At 47.2% G+C, this 15338-nt stretch overlaps 1 protein-coding gene across 1 annotated transcript in view; it reads right to left on the bottom strand.

Annotated features, from left to right (window-relative positions):
* The window catches only part of LOC126148844 (ras-related and estrogen-regulated growth inhibitor-like), a 167943-nt gene that overhangs the window by 143691 nt on the left and 8914 nt on the right, over nucleotides 1–15338 (bottom strand). The window contains exon 2 of the mRNA XM_049915779.1: nucleotides 698–790. Coding sequence (XP_049771736.1) covers nucleotides 698–779 — 82 coding nt within the window. The 5' untranslated portion in view covers nucleotides 780–790. The remainder of the gene's footprint in view (nucleotides 1–697; nucleotides 791–15338) is intronic.

Here is a 15338-nt window from a genome sequence, read left to right as displayed (position 1 = left end):
GATCAACTCAAGTAATCATCTGTCCTTGTGGACAATGTTAACTACCATATTCAGTTTAATTTTTCTTCACCAAGTTGGCATCTACCAGCAGGACAATGCATCGTGTCACACGGTTCACAGTGTCCGTGCGTGATCCGAAGAGCACCTGGATGAGCTTATGGTACTCCCATGGTTAAGCCGGCCGGCGTGGCCGTGCGGTTCTAGGCGCTACAGTCTGGAGCCGAGCGACTGCTACGGTCGCAGGTTCGAATCCTGCCTCGGGCATGGATGTGTGTGATGTCCTTAGGTTAGTTAGGTTTAATTAGTTCTAAGTTCTAGGCGACTGATGACCTGAGAAGTTAAGTCGCATAGAGCTCAGAGCCATTTGAGCCATCCCATAGTTACCAACCCCCCCTCACCGCTCCCCTGCCGATTTAAGTCGAATCAAGAATATGTGGGACCACCTAGATCGGGCTGTCCGCGGCATGGGTCCTCAATCGTGAAACTTGGCGCAGCTGGCCAGCACTAGAGTCGGTATGGCTCCACATCCCTGTCGGTAGCTTCCAGAACCTCACTGACGCTCTGCCTGCGCGTCCACGCGGCAAAAGGTGACTGGACTGTGTAAGATTTTACTCTCGTGTCGTCAGAAGTGTGCAGATCGCCTCATTGTTACAAAGTTTTATCATAGACATTCTACTCAACGGGCGGCCGAACTTACCAGACTTCCCGACATTGGTCTGCCCCAGAACGGCTAACCTCACACGAGGTGTGCTTGCACTCTTCTCTTCAGTAGTTTTCATTCTGGTGGGTTCTGGAACAAGAAGCATATTTCAGAAGAATACTTGAAGCTAATACTCGGGATCGAATGCAACTACCTACAGAAATGAGACTTGTAATTGTTATGTAACTCGTTGCATTGTGTGAATCTTTACTTGATAATTAATTTGAGGCCAATGTATAGAGGAGAACGCTGCTGAAACTCCCTATATGCGCTCTGTATTTAGTGGGACACCAAAGGTGCAAATTCAATGGACAAGAATTAGATGACAAACAGATAAAGGCGACTATGTCATCCAAGATAGGTAGGCTCCATAGAACCAATTGTAAAACTAAGTAAAGAAATACACTGACGATGCTAAAATATTATAGAAAAATGTGTGGGTAAAAGTGAAAGCAAATTGAAACTGTATTTAGTTGAAGTTGGAGGTTTATTCATACACTCCTGGAAATTGAAATAAGAACACCGAGAATTCATTGTCCCAGGAAGGGGAAACTTTATTGACACATTCCTGGGGTCAGATACATCACATGATCACACTGACAGAACCACAGGCACATAGACACAGGCAACAGAGCATGCACAATGTCGGCACTAGTACAGTGTATATCCACCTTTCGCAGCAATGCAGGCTGCTATTCTCCCATGGAGACGATCGTAGAGATGCTGGATGTAGTCCTGTGGAACGGCTTGCCATGCCATTTCCACCTGGCGCCTCAGTTGGACCAGCGTTCGTGCTGGACGTGCAGACCGCGTGAGACGACGCTTCATCCAGTCCCAAACATGCTCAATGGGGGACAGATCCGGAGATCTTGCTGGCCAGGGTAGTTGACTTACACCTTCTAGAGCACGTTGGGTGGCACGGGATACATGCGGAAGTGCATTGTCCTGTTGGAACAGCAAGTTCCCTTGCCGGTCTAGGAATGGTAGAACGATGGGTTCGATGACGGTTTGGATGTACCGTGCACTATTCAGTGTCCCCTCGACGATCACCAGTGGTGTATGGCCAGTGTAGGAGATCGCTCCCCACACCATGATGCCGGGTGTTGGCCCTGTGTGCCTCGGTCGTATGCAGTCCTGATTGTGGCGCTCACCTGCACGGCGCCAATCACGCATACGACCATCATTGGCACCAAGGCAGAAGCGACTCTCATCGCTGAAGACGACACGTCTCCATTCGTCCCTCCATTCACGCCTGTCGCGACACCACTGGAGGCGGGCTGCACGATGTTGGGGCGTGAGCGGAAGACGGCCTAACGGTGTGCGGGACCGTAGCCCAGCTTCATGGAGACGGTTGCGAATGGTCCTCGCCGATACCCCAGGAGCAACAGTGTCCGTAATTTGCTGGGAAGTGGCGGTGCGGTCCCCTACGGCACTGCGTAGGATCCTACGGTCTTGGCGTGCATCCGTGCGTCGCTGCGGTCCGGTCCCAGGTCGACGGGCACGTGCACCTTCCGCCGACCACTGGCGACAACATCGATGTACTGTGGAGACCTCACGCCCCACATGTTGAGCAATTCGGCGGTACGTCCACCCGGCCTCCCGCATGCCCACTATACGCCCTCGCTCAAAGTCCGTCAACTGCACATACGATTCACGTCCACGCTGTCGCGGCATGCTACCAGTGTTAAAGACTGCGATGGAGCTCCGTATGCCACGGCAAACTGGCTGACACTGACGGCGGCGGTGCACAAATGCTGCGCAGCTAGCGCCATTCGACGGCCAACACCGCGGTTCCTGTTGTGTCCGCTGTGCCGTGCGTGTGATCATTGCTTGTACAGCCCTCTCGCAGTGTCCGGAGCAGGTATGGTGGGTCTGACACACCGGTGTCAATGTGTTCTTTTTTCCATTTCCAGGAGTGTAGAAGTCATTACGTGGTAACTGTGTCTTTATAATTCACTGGAATGTTTCATGTCCCAAGGGACAGAAGCATGGAAAAACTGCACTACGGAAGGCACGCGTGTAGTATGTATAAACCGCCTATACGTTACCAGATCGTTCTTTTACTGGGGTAGTGATCGTACAGCGACTGGCGGTGTAGGTTGATGGTGGATATAGTGTGACACCAGCGAGGTTATAGCGCGGAGTGGTAGCTCGTACTTAATGGACAGAGCCTTATGTTACGGGGAATGCAGAGCTCGAAGTGAAGAAAACATTCAGTCAGAGTACACCATGGTACCGTCTCAAGGAAACACTTTCGGCTACCAATTTATGCATTATCACCGTAAATAATGACTCAAAAATATGTCTCATTGTTTTTGGAAGTCCATTCGCTATGGGGGCGAATTAGGGGATGAAAGCTATTGTGAAAATATTTCACTAAGCAAACATTTTTGAAGCTACATCTACGAAAATTTGTATTTGGGTTCTCCGTTAGCAATCAATAAAAAAAATGCACATGTCAGTGTTCTCGGAAATTCAACCCCAAAAGCGGTGCAGTAGGGGGTTAAATGTTTTATAAAATATTAAAGCATTTGTAGAGCTAAATCTTTGAAATTGGTACTTCGCTTCTCAGTTAGAAATGAAATACGTGTTTCACTGCTTTTGCTAATTCAATCCCTAAGGGCGTGGAATGGAGCCTAAGTTATTCACTGATTCATCACCGTCAACATCAAACCGCCTAGGATATAAATCTGAAATTTGTAGAGGTTGTCGATCTAATATTCCAGGCATCGCTTAAGAAGGGAATGCTCGAAATTCCACTCCTAACGGTGTGAAATATGCGATGAGCTAATAAGGCAGTTGTGAAGCTAGAACTACGAAAACTGGTATTTAGTTTCACAGTCGCAAAAACATACCTGCTTTAGCACTTTTGGAAATTCAATCACTAAGGAAGTAAAACAGTATGTGAAAGTCTATGAAAACTGCTATTTGACTTCCTGGTTAGAAATTAAAGAAAGGCCTCTTTCACTGTTGTAGGAAATTCAGCCGCTAAAGGGGAGAAAATTTTTAAGAAAATATTTCGTTATATTAAAGAAAATTTAAAGCTAAGCCCATAAAAGTTGGTATTCCACTTCTCAGTTAGATACAAAGAAATACGTGTTAGGGGATGAAAGTTTCTATGAAAATATTATTATAACAACACAAAAGGCATGATTAACAAAAACCGTCGGTTAGAAGTACATTCGGAAAAGATCTTGCTTCTGTGGCCGTAATTAGCATGAAAAGTTAAATTATTGAAATTTGTGAACAACATAATAAGTCGATTAAAGAAAAAAAAAGTCTGTGCGAACCATACGGTCTACGCGAGCGAAGCAACGGGCGCTAAGGTAGTTCTAGTACAATAAGTCGATTATGACCACGTCGATTGTAAAACAAATTGGTTCAGAAAAGAATCGAAGAAACGCGTGTGGTGAGGTTAGCTTTCTCTCTAGACCAAAAACGTAGTATTCAAATCGACAGAGGTCGAAAAGTTGTGACGAAGATGAAACTGTGGTAAGAAAAATCGTATATCGGTGAGTTGTTATCTGACGTCAGTAGGTACGGTATTAAGGTGTACCTGAGTGGAGAATCGACTTTCAGCTATAGACAGTGCAGGGTGGGAAGAAACCTTGAACTATTAGCAGTGTGCAAATTCTGTTGAATGATGAACCTGTGTTATTCAGTGCTCCGACATCTGAACCTACACATACGGAATCATAAATAGTACGAAAAGCTTGTGTGTTGCATGTAGGATACGCTGAGAAACAATTGTTAAGGAAAATTCCATACAGTGCACCGTTTCTGAGTCACTTAGCATTGAAGTTAGCCAATCAGGCCGTTACGACCGCAAATTCAAGCGCCCCCGCCACATACAATAATTACTATCAGTTGATCTAACAGCGTAGATGATAGCGCACGAGACTGCTCGGGTTCGATCTTTACCATCACTTTTGTTCGATTTTAGGAAACCAAACGAATAACACGTTTGACAACATCTTCTCCGACGGGCCGCTTGAGTTCGCGCACGCAGCAGCTTAATTGGCTAACTTACATGCTAATTAACACGGAATTTTTTTCTTAGCAATTATTTCTCAGCACAACCTACTCTCCAACACCATTACAAGTTTTTCAGACTTTCCGACCACCCTGTATATACTCTGCAAGCCACTATGCAGTGCATGGCAAAGGGTATTTCATAAAATTATTAACAATATTATGAGCTATTGCGCTAGTGTACTGAGAGAGAACAAAATGTCACTTCTGCAGTCAACGCCATACTCCGCAGCAGCCAAGCAATAAGAGAGCGAAGCTACCTGCACCAGCGATTTCTGTGCTACCCGAGTGTACAACTCTGGTCTCCAAGTGCAAAATTGCAGCGTGCCTGGATATTCACCCAGTCTGCATCATTCGCCATGTGGCAGTCAGACAAAACATTTTCCCTACCTGTAAGTGATTAAGGATTATTTAGCCAGTTTAAATTATAAGCGTTATTTCATGAACCCTAAGAATAACTGAAGCCGAGAATTAACTGATCAGCACACGCCAGCAATATTTTATTAGGCGACACCTACGAACCGTAATAATTAATTCCTTCGCGTAATGTACGAAATTTGCAGTTTCTTTCGTGGTTTCGTTCCTGAAAATTGTGTCAGGAAATTTAATGCTCCAAATACATGGTGCGCTTTGTATCTTTACTGTATACATCCTGAAGGAAATTGACAAAGCATTTGCTACGCTATTGTCAAAAACGCATCATCAGTTACCTCACGGCCGGCCGGTGTGGCCGACCGATTCTAGGCGCTTCAGTCTGGAACCACGCGACTACTACTACGGTCGCAGGTTCGAATCCTGCCTCGGGCATGGATGTGTGTAATGTCCTTAGGTTAGTTAGGTTTAAGTAGTTCTAAGTTCTAGGGAACTGATGACCTGAGATGTTAAGTCCTATAGTGCTCAGAGCCATTTCAGCCAAGTTACCTCACGCATGTATCCGTCTTGTCAAATTAAACAACATGTAGCACCCGTAAGTGCTGACAAATGTCCTGAAAAAAAGATATTCAGTGCTCTTTTGAAGGTGAAGCACCCAGAAGAAATGATGGGCTGTCACCCCATCGGCAGGTATATAAACGGTTAGAGTTGCAGTTCCTTGTTGTAAGTAGAACGGAGTTCACTAGTGTTGTTCCTGTTTAGTTTTGTTACCAGGACTGGTAGGCATGCACAGCGTCGGAGGTGGAGTGGTTACAATGAAGGACACGGAGATGTCCAGTACTCCTGTGAGACAGCGTTATGAACACCAGACAGAGTTTGAAAGGGGCAACACTGTGGGTCTCCACCTGATAGGCTGGTCGAATCGTCCAATATACACATTTGTGGAGCATTCGGATGTAACAGTTTCTCAATGTTGGTCCCTGTGGACACGTGAGGGCATGCGTTCTCGTCGTCAAGGTACCGGCCGATCACGTGTGATCCCACAAGGGTGGTCATCAGCCCCCTTGGTGATACTCGAGATGAGTAGATCACGTGCCTATAGCGGGTTAGACACTCTACCTTCGCTCATGATCTCCTACACGAACACGACATTGCACTACGCAGACACCCATTACAATCGCCTACACTTTACCGGGTGATCAAAAAGTCAGTACAAATTTGAAACCTGAATAAATCACGGAATAATATAGTTAGAGAGGTACAAATTGACACACATGCTTGGAATGACACGGGGTTTTATTAGAACCAAAAAATACAAAGGTTCAAAAAATGTCCGACAGATGGCGCTTCATCTGATCAGGATATCAATAATTAGCATAACAAAGTAAGACAAAGCAAAGATGATGTTCTTTACAGGAAATGCTCAATATGTCCACCATCATTCCTCAACAATAGCTGTAGTCGAGGAATAATGTGAACAGCACTGTAAAGCATGACCGGAGTTATGGTGAGGCATTGACGTCGGATGTTGTCTTTCAGCATTCCTAGAGATGTCGGTGGATCACGATACACTTGCGACTTCAGGTAATCCCAAAGCCAATAATCGCACGGACTGAGGTCTGGGGACCTGGGAGGCCAAGCATGACGAAAGTGGCTGTTGAGCACACGATCATCACCAAACTATGCGCGCAAGAGATCTTTCACGCGTCTAGCAATATGGGGTGGAGCGCCATCCTGCATAAACATCGTACGTTCCAGCAGTTGTTTATCAGCCAGGCTGGGGATGATGCGATTCTGTAACATATCGGCGTGCCTCTCAACCGTCACGGTAGCAATTACAAAACCAGAATCACGCATTTCCTCGAAGAAGAAAGGTCCGATAACGGTAGATGTGGTAAATCCAACCCATATCGTGACTTTCTCGTCGTGCAATGGAGTTTCCACGACAGTTCTAGGATTTTCGGTAGCCCAAATTCTGCAGACCCTCGGAGCGTGAAATGAGCTTCGTCGGTCCACAACACGTTACTCAAACAATCGTCATCTTCCGCCATCTTTAGAAACGCCCACACCGTAAATGCCCTCCGCTTTACTAAATCGCCAGGTAACAGTCGTGATGCCTATGGATTTTATGCGGATAGCATTGGAGGGTACGCCTCCGGGCCAACCAAACAGTTGTGTATGGAATGCCGGTGCGACGTGCGACTGCACGAGCGCTGACTTCCCCGTGCACAGACGAACCCGCTACAGTCTCCATTTCTTCCTGATCTGTCTCAGAAGCACTACGCCTTGTGCTCGGTCGGCCACTACCGGGTCTATCGTGTAAACAACCTGTGGCTTCGAACTTCGAAATCATTCTCGCCACAGCTGCTTTTGTCAACGGACCTTTACCCGTTGGAATCCCCTTCCGATGGCGATAGGATCGTAACGCTGAACTAGCACATCCCCCATTCTGATAATACAGCTTTCAGGTAAGGTCAACATGCTGCGACTGCTGGCGCATCTGATTCTCGTTCTCATTACAGCTCCTTTTATACACGATTGTCATGCGCAGTCACTGACGTTTCGCTGTCCAGCGCCATCTGTTGGACATTTTGTGAACTTTGTTTTTCTTTTGGTTCTGATAAACCCCATGTAATTTCAAGCATGTATGTCAATTTTTACCTCTCTATCTACATTATTCCGTGGTTTATTAAGTTTTCAATTTTATACTGACTTTTTCATCACCCGGTACATTTACGCAGACAGCTGTCACGTGCCTGCAGGCGTGAAGAATAGGGAAAAACTTTCCAATTAGGCATCTGAACCTGCCTTCGGGGTCTCCCATCCACTCATTTCACACGGCTGTCCTTTTTTTCGTAAATACCTTTGTATTAAAGGTGACAACTCACTGAAAAAGCAGAAGCGTTGAGCAGTCGATAGGCACAATCAAAATAGAGAAAAGTTGCGACCTTCCGGAGTTTTCCTTTGACGATCTAGAGTAAAATAGAGAGATAGTTCAGTTGGCACCATGTAGGAGCATGTGTGTGTGTGTGTGTGTGTGTGTGTGTGTGTGTTTCACTCTAGCTCGTCAAAGAATAACTCTGAAAGCTGGGAAGTTTTCTTTCTTTTGTGTATGCCTATCGACAACACATAGCTTCTGCTTTTCGGTGGGTTGTCTTCTTTAATACAAAATTATTTATATTGTACAAGAAAAATCCTGCGGCTTCACTGTTAACCCACTTGAACAGTCAAGGAAGGCTTCCAAAACGACCAGAACTCGACCCGAACTTGTAACTAATAGGGCCTGTACTGTTGTGTGAGTGGACAAAGCCTTCTAGATACAAGGCCTACACACAGCGGCCATTTTGGCACGTGACGTCACAAACTGTTGGCCATCTTATCTTTAGTCCGCAGTCCTGTTGGCGTGTTTGTTGTGTTGAAAGTGTGTGCCACTTGAAACTGATACATATTTCATACAGTATTCGCCTACAGTTCTTTGAAGTATGGGATACAAGTGTTGCGTTCCCTTTTGCCAGGGAAATTATAAATCCCAAAAAGGCATGATAGTGCAAATGGGTTCAAATGGCTCTAAGCACTATGGAACTTAACAGCTGTGGTCATCAGTCCCCTAGAACTTAGAACTACTTAAACCTAACTAACCTAAGGACATCACACACATCCATGCCCGAGGCAGGATTCGAACCTGCGACCGTAGCAGTCGCGCGGTTCCGGACTGCGTGCCTAGAACCGCGAGACCACCGCGGCCGGCGATGATAGTGCACATGTTTCAATTTTCCAAATGTGTGAAGTTGAGAAATCGCTGGATTGCAGCTATTCCCAGACAGGAATTTGTGTCTACGCATCATTCAAGGGTAAATAAATGACAAAAAATTTATAGCGTGCTACTTGTTTCCATTGCACCACATTTGCCAATTATATTTGAAAGCAGTTATGTATCATGTACCACTATAATTTGTTTCTTAATTCTGGACCATTGCTGCGAGGTTAATACGAAGCTGGCTGTGAAATGTCTTTCATATATGCAACTATTGCCACACAGAATAGTTATATTAATTAGTGAGGCTCGAAAATGTTTAGTATTCCTTATCATTCCTACCAGATTACTGAGTTTCCAGTACTTCTCTTTGAAAGAGCTACACAATTATTTTGTTCAGTTATACATATACAGCTATTCGGAAATAATTTCAATTTGAGTATATTACCTTAGAAAATTGTTTTAATAAATTCAGTGTTCGACAGATTAAGCAGTATAGAAAGCAGAATTTCGAGGTAAGTACACTGTGATTAAATTAACAGCACTCTGTGACACGAATATCAGTCAAGGATATAGGAGAAACAATCTTTCCATGTGTAAGTAGGCTGTTTAGGTTTTTATGTTGGTAACGCCACTTAGCGCTCTGTATGAAAATCACTGGCTGTGCTGTGTGCAGTCTGTGGCTGGTTTGCATTGTTGTTGGCTATTGTAGTGTTGGGCAGATGGATGTTAACAGCGCGTAGCGTTGCGCAGTTGGAGGAGAGCCGCCAGCAGTGGTGGATGTGGGGAGAGAAATGGCGGAGTTTTGAGAGCGGATGATCTGGACGTGTGTCCATCAGAGACAGTACATTTGTAAGACTGGATGTCATGAACTGCTATATATATTATGACTTTTGAACACTATTAAGGTAAATACATTGTTTGTTCTCTATCAAATCTTTCATTTGCTAACTATGCCTATCAGCAGTTAGTGCCTTCAGTAGTTAGAATCTTTTATTTAGCTGGCAGTATTGGCGCTCGCTGTTTTGCAGTAGTTCGAGTAACGAAGATTTTTGTGAGGTAAGTGATTCATGAAAGGTATAGGTTATTGTTAGTCAGGGCCATTCATTTGTAGGGATTTTTGAAAGTCAGATTGCGTTGCGCTGAAAATATTGTGTGTCAGTTTAGTGTTGATCAGAATAGGTAAAGAGCCAAGTGTCTGAGTACGTTCAGTTCTGCTCAGCTGTTTGAAAATCAAATAATGTAAGAGGTTTATCAGCACAGTAATTCATAAATTTTTCACCGAGCGAGGTGGCGCAGTGGTTAGCACACTGGACTCGCATTCGGGAGGACGACGGTTCAATCCCGCGTCCGGCCATCCTGATTTAGGTTTTCCGTGCTTTCCCTAAATCGCTTCAGGCAAATGCCGGGATGGTTCCTTAGAAAGGGCACGGCCGATTTCCTTCCCCATCCTTCCCTAATCCGAGCTTGTGCTCCGTCTCTAATGACCTCGTTGTCGACGGGACGTTAAACAGTAATCTCCTCCTCCATAAATTTTTCTAAGGGGACGTTTCACATGTTTAAGGTTCTTAAGTTCTGGAGAAACAGGGAAATAGAATATTTTGTCGGGTTTTTTGATTTATTAAACATTATGTCATGTGGTGCTACAATTCGTCGAATGATTTGAGTTTCGTGTGAGGTCAGCAAATTTTGAAGTGGAGAGGAAAATTTACGAAAATAACCTGGGAAACAAATTCTTAAATTCTGTAGGAGCTCCAGCTGCTTTGTTTAAAATCGAAAACGTCTGCTTGTTGTTGCATATTGCCGATTTTTTACTGCAAGAAAACGTAGCTCCCGAGGTAAAAGACAGAATTTAAAATTACAGTTTGTATTCAAGCCTAGAAACGCGTATTTAAGGCAAATCGTCAAAGTAATTTTACATCTTGAAATAAAATAGGGCAGTTTTGTTCACTTTCTTTACGCAGTGATATAGATTTCCATACTTTCATTACAGCGCCATGTAGAAGAGGAAATTCTAGTACCTTCCGCCGCGGAAGTCGAACACGCGCCAGAACAAATGGACGTGGTCAGCCCATAGAAGGCTCCGCCTCCGCGGCGGCTATTCCGCGCAGCGGCTCTCGCGCAGCGAGGGCGCCACCGCTAAGCCAATAGCCGCTCCCTCCGGTTTCGTATATAGGGACCCGCTCTGTCCTAGTCCTTCAACACCGCTCCTGGTCACGATCGTGTCACCTACCGTCACCTTCGTGAAGCTCCTGTCTCTTTTCTCTCCACCCTGGCCAGGCTCTACACTGTAGTCCTGTCCACCGGTTACTACCCCGACCTGTGGAAAACCTCCCGTATCCTTATGTTCCTTAAACCTGGCAAACCGCCGTCCGCCGTCTCCTCCTACTGTCCCATCAGCCTTACCTCGGTCTTCAGCAAGGTCCTGGAATCTATCCTCACCCGACATATCCACCAGCATCTCCGCCAGCACCGTCTCCTTCCCGTTACCCAGTGTGGCTTTCGGCCGTCCTTCTCTTCCGACGATCTTCTCCTTCACCTCACTCATCTTCTTTCCGAACAGCTAAATTCCCGTCGCTCCGCAATCTTCCTCTCCCTTGACCTCGAACGCGCTTATGACCGCGTCTGGTATTCCGGTCTCCTCTTCAAGCTCCAAACCTTCGCCCTTCCCATTAACTACGTCCGTCTGATCTGTTCCTTTCTCTCCCGCCGTCCTTCCTATGTCACCATCCATAACACAGATTCCTACACCTTTTTCCCCTCCGCCGGTGTGCCCCAAGGCTCCGTCTTCTCCCCCCTTCTGTACCTTTTGTACACGGCGGACATGCCGCCGCCGTCACCCCCCGTCCACCTTCTCCAGTTTGCCGATGACACCGCCTGCCTTGCCCTTGCCCCCACTCTGCAACGCTCCCAACACCTTCTCCAATCCCATCTTGACCGGTTCAACTGCTTGGTGCAACCAGTGGTTGCTCAAGGTCAATCCCTCCAAAACCCAGGCGATCATTGTAGGCAAAACCACCCCTTCCTTCCGCCTCCTTGATTTCTATCTCACCGTCTATGGCCGTCCTATCGCCCTCACTCCCACCCTTAAGTACCTTGGCGTCACTCTCGACCGTCGCCTCTCCTGGACTCCCCATCTCCGGACAATCCAAGCCAAGGCACGTTCCCGCCTCCGTCTCCTCAAGCTCCTTTCCGGCCGTACGTCGGGTCTGGACCCCTCCACACTCCTCCACACCTATAAATCCGTCATCCGCCCTATCCTTTGTTACGCCCATCCAGCCTGGATCTCCGCCCCCCCTACCTTTTATAAATCCCTCCAAGTCCTTGAACGCCATGCTCTCCGCCTTGCCTATCGCATCCGTCTCTCCTCCCCCACGCGGATCCTGTATGATCTCATCCCCTTCCCCCACGGAAGGATACGGATCCTGTACACCTCCTGTAAACTTGATCCTCCTCACCCGCTCGTCTCCCCGATCCTCTCCCACCCCCGCTCGCTGCCGCGCCTGTATTCCCACGTCCCACCCGCTCTCCATCTCTCCACCCTCCTTACCCTCTCCCAAGGTGGCTTCCGCCAGCTCCCCCTCCCTGATGATGTCCTCCTCCCTCCATCTACCCCTCATATCACCTTTGACCCTCCCCCCCACTTCCTGTGTCGTTTCCTTTAGGCACCCTCCCTTCCCTTCCCTTCTCTTTCCTCTCCCCCCTTCCTCCTCCCCTCTTCCCCCGGGCTTCCCCTCCCCCTTCCTCCCTCCCCCTCTCTCCTCTGCCCATGGCATCTCTTCTCTCTTCTCTCCCCTCTCTCATTCCCCTCCTCCTCCTCCTCCTCCTCCTCCTCCGCTCTTGGCAGGTCCCCGGACTCGTACAGGCTCAGTGGACTTTCGCGCGCCGGAGATCATCGCCATCTGTGTGTTGTGTGTGTGCCTCGATTTGTGTTTAGTGTTCTGTCACCGTCACGCCTCAACTGTTCACGTGGCCGTCGCCGTCATCCGTGTTCTGTGCGCCGTGTCCCCAAGTGTTACTGTTTTTTCGCGTCCAGCGTGAACGGCTTCTTGTTTCTTGTTTTTTGTATCTCCTTTTTTTGCCCGCCGTTTTTACTGTCTTGTCTGTATCACCTGTATGTCATGTTATTGTTCCACTTAAGGCTGAAGAACAGCGTACCATGCTGCTGCCAGCCAGCCTGTATCAGGTGATTAAAATTACAATAAAGGAAAACAAAAACCCTAGTCCAGCCACTCGGTACCCGCTCTGGATTTCGTTTCTATCTCGGCAGTATTGCGTTCTGGTTGTTTCTCGTTGTTGACATTTGCCTGGCTCTGGTACTTAGTGGATTTACTGTTGGTGTTTGGTGTTGTGGTTTCCACAAGCCTCCGTTGTTTATCTCTTCCTTGTTGTGTCCGTCATAGTCGGTCGTGGTAGGTTGTTGTAAGTTGTCGTTGGTCTGTCGCACGACTCGTCCTGTGTTTACCCGGTGGTGCGTGCTCCACCGCCGGCGGCTTCCCCGCCTGGCGGCTCCGATCCGCAGCCCAAGGCGTTCCCGCAGTTGGTTTTGGTTACTACAGAAAGCACGAGAATCCCTATGCGGTCTCAGTTATAAAACTCGTAAAGATCGTATAGCTGCAACATGCTTAACAGGAGCGTTCCGATACAAACCCGGCCATCAGTATGTGACGTCACAAGTGTGCGCGCAGGCGTGTAGTCTAGGCGGTATTGGAGTAGATTGCTGAATGGACACTCTCACGGTTTCTGCACGAGACGCGTTCAGAGAGGCGGGATGACGGAAGGTCGGCGCAGACGGTGGCAGGTACACGGCAAGAGGACCGCTTTGCGTCAGGAACGTTGCGGCAGTCCGGCTGCGAGGGAACATCCTGTTTGTCAGCAGTGGCGACCGGTCCACAGACGGCGGCGCGCGCACACGTGCCGAGCAGCCGCCAGGGGCTTGCTGGCGTCACGTGTGGCTGCCGCGCCGCCGACCTTCGCTCCCTAAATTATGACACCGGCGAAAGTGCGCGAAAATTCTGCTAAATTTACCGCTCCTCAGTTCGCTATGAAAAACTCGTATTTTCGTGTAAAGATATATGCTTTGCTAAGAGCGTATTCCACCTAATATAAGGGCCCATTATGCGTCACATTTTACATTCCGTTCTTTTTAATGACGGCCGTCTATTTCACTAAAAGACACGTTGTGGCCAACACGCCGAGTGTTAAACGTTCTTCATGCTGTGGCGGAACTCGTTCGAATCTGAACTGTTTCAGTAAACAGATACATTATTACTGGTTTTCAAGTACAGGTAATTTTGATCTGCCTAAGATTACCGCACTAAATATTAATCATCACTAAAAGAGCAGACTGGTCACTTTGGAGCGCTATACATGGTGCAGAACTGGTACTATCCAGTCGTGTAGCACAGCATTGCTATTACTTCTTATGTAATAGTGCCCAGTACGTTGTCCTCGATGGTGAGTGTTCATCGGAGGTGAGGTTATCATCTGGAGTGCCCCAGGGAAGTGTGGTAGGTCAACTGTTGTTCTCTATCTACATAAATGATCTTCTGGATAGGGTGTATAACGATGTGCGGCTGTTTGCTGATGATGCTGTGGTGTACGGGAAGGCGTCGTCGTTGAGTGACTGTAGGAGGATACGAGGTGACTTGGACAGGATTTGTGAGTGGTGTAAAGAATGGCAGCTAACTCTAAGTATAGATAAATGTAAATTAATGCAGATCAATAGCAAAAAGAATTATGTAATGTTTGAACACTCCATTAGTAGTGTAGCGCTTGACACAGCCACGTCGATGAAATATTTGGGCGTAACATTGCAGAGTCGTCCGCAGCTCGTGGTCGTGCGGTAGCGTTCCCGCGCCCGGGTTCCCGGGTTCGATTCCCGGCGGGGTCAGGCATTTTCTCTGCCTCGTGATGACTGGGTGTTGTGTGACATCCTTAGATTAGTTAGGTTTAAGTAATTTTAAGTTCTAGGGGACTGATGACCATAGATGTTAAGTTCCATAGTGCTCAGAGCCATTTGAACCATTTGAACCATTGCAGAGCGATATGAAGTGGGACAAGCATGTAATGGCAGTTGTGTGGAAGGCGGATGGTCGTCTTCGGTTCATTGTTAGAATTTTGGAAAGATGAGGTTCATCTGTAAAGGAGACCGCTTGTAAAACACTGATACGACCTATTCTTGAGTGTTGCTCGAGCGTTTGGGATCCCTATCAGGTCGGATTGAGGGAGGATATAGAAGCAAATCAGAGGCGGGCTGCTAGATTTGTTACTGGTAGGTTTGATCATCACGCGAGTGTTACGGAAATGCTTCACGAACTCGGCTCTCTAGAGGAAAGGAGGCGTTCTTTTCGTGAATCGCTACTGAGGAAATTTAGAGAATCAGCATTTGAGGCTGACTGCAGTACAATTTTACCGCCGCCAACTTACATTTCGCGGAAAGACCACAAAGATAAGAGAGATTAGGGCTCGTACAGAGGC

Source organism: Schistocerca cancellata, chromosome 2, assembly GCF_023864275.1.
Source record: "Schistocerca cancellata isolate TAMUIC-IGC-003103 chromosome 2, iqSchCanc2.1, whole genome shotgun sequence".
In the NCBI taxonomy this organism is placed as follows: Eukaryota; Metazoa; Arthropoda; class Insecta; order Orthoptera; family Acrididae; genus Schistocerca; species Schistocerca cancellata.
Note: the sequence above shows the minus strand (reverse complement) of the source record. Positions and strands in the feature narration are given on the sequence as shown.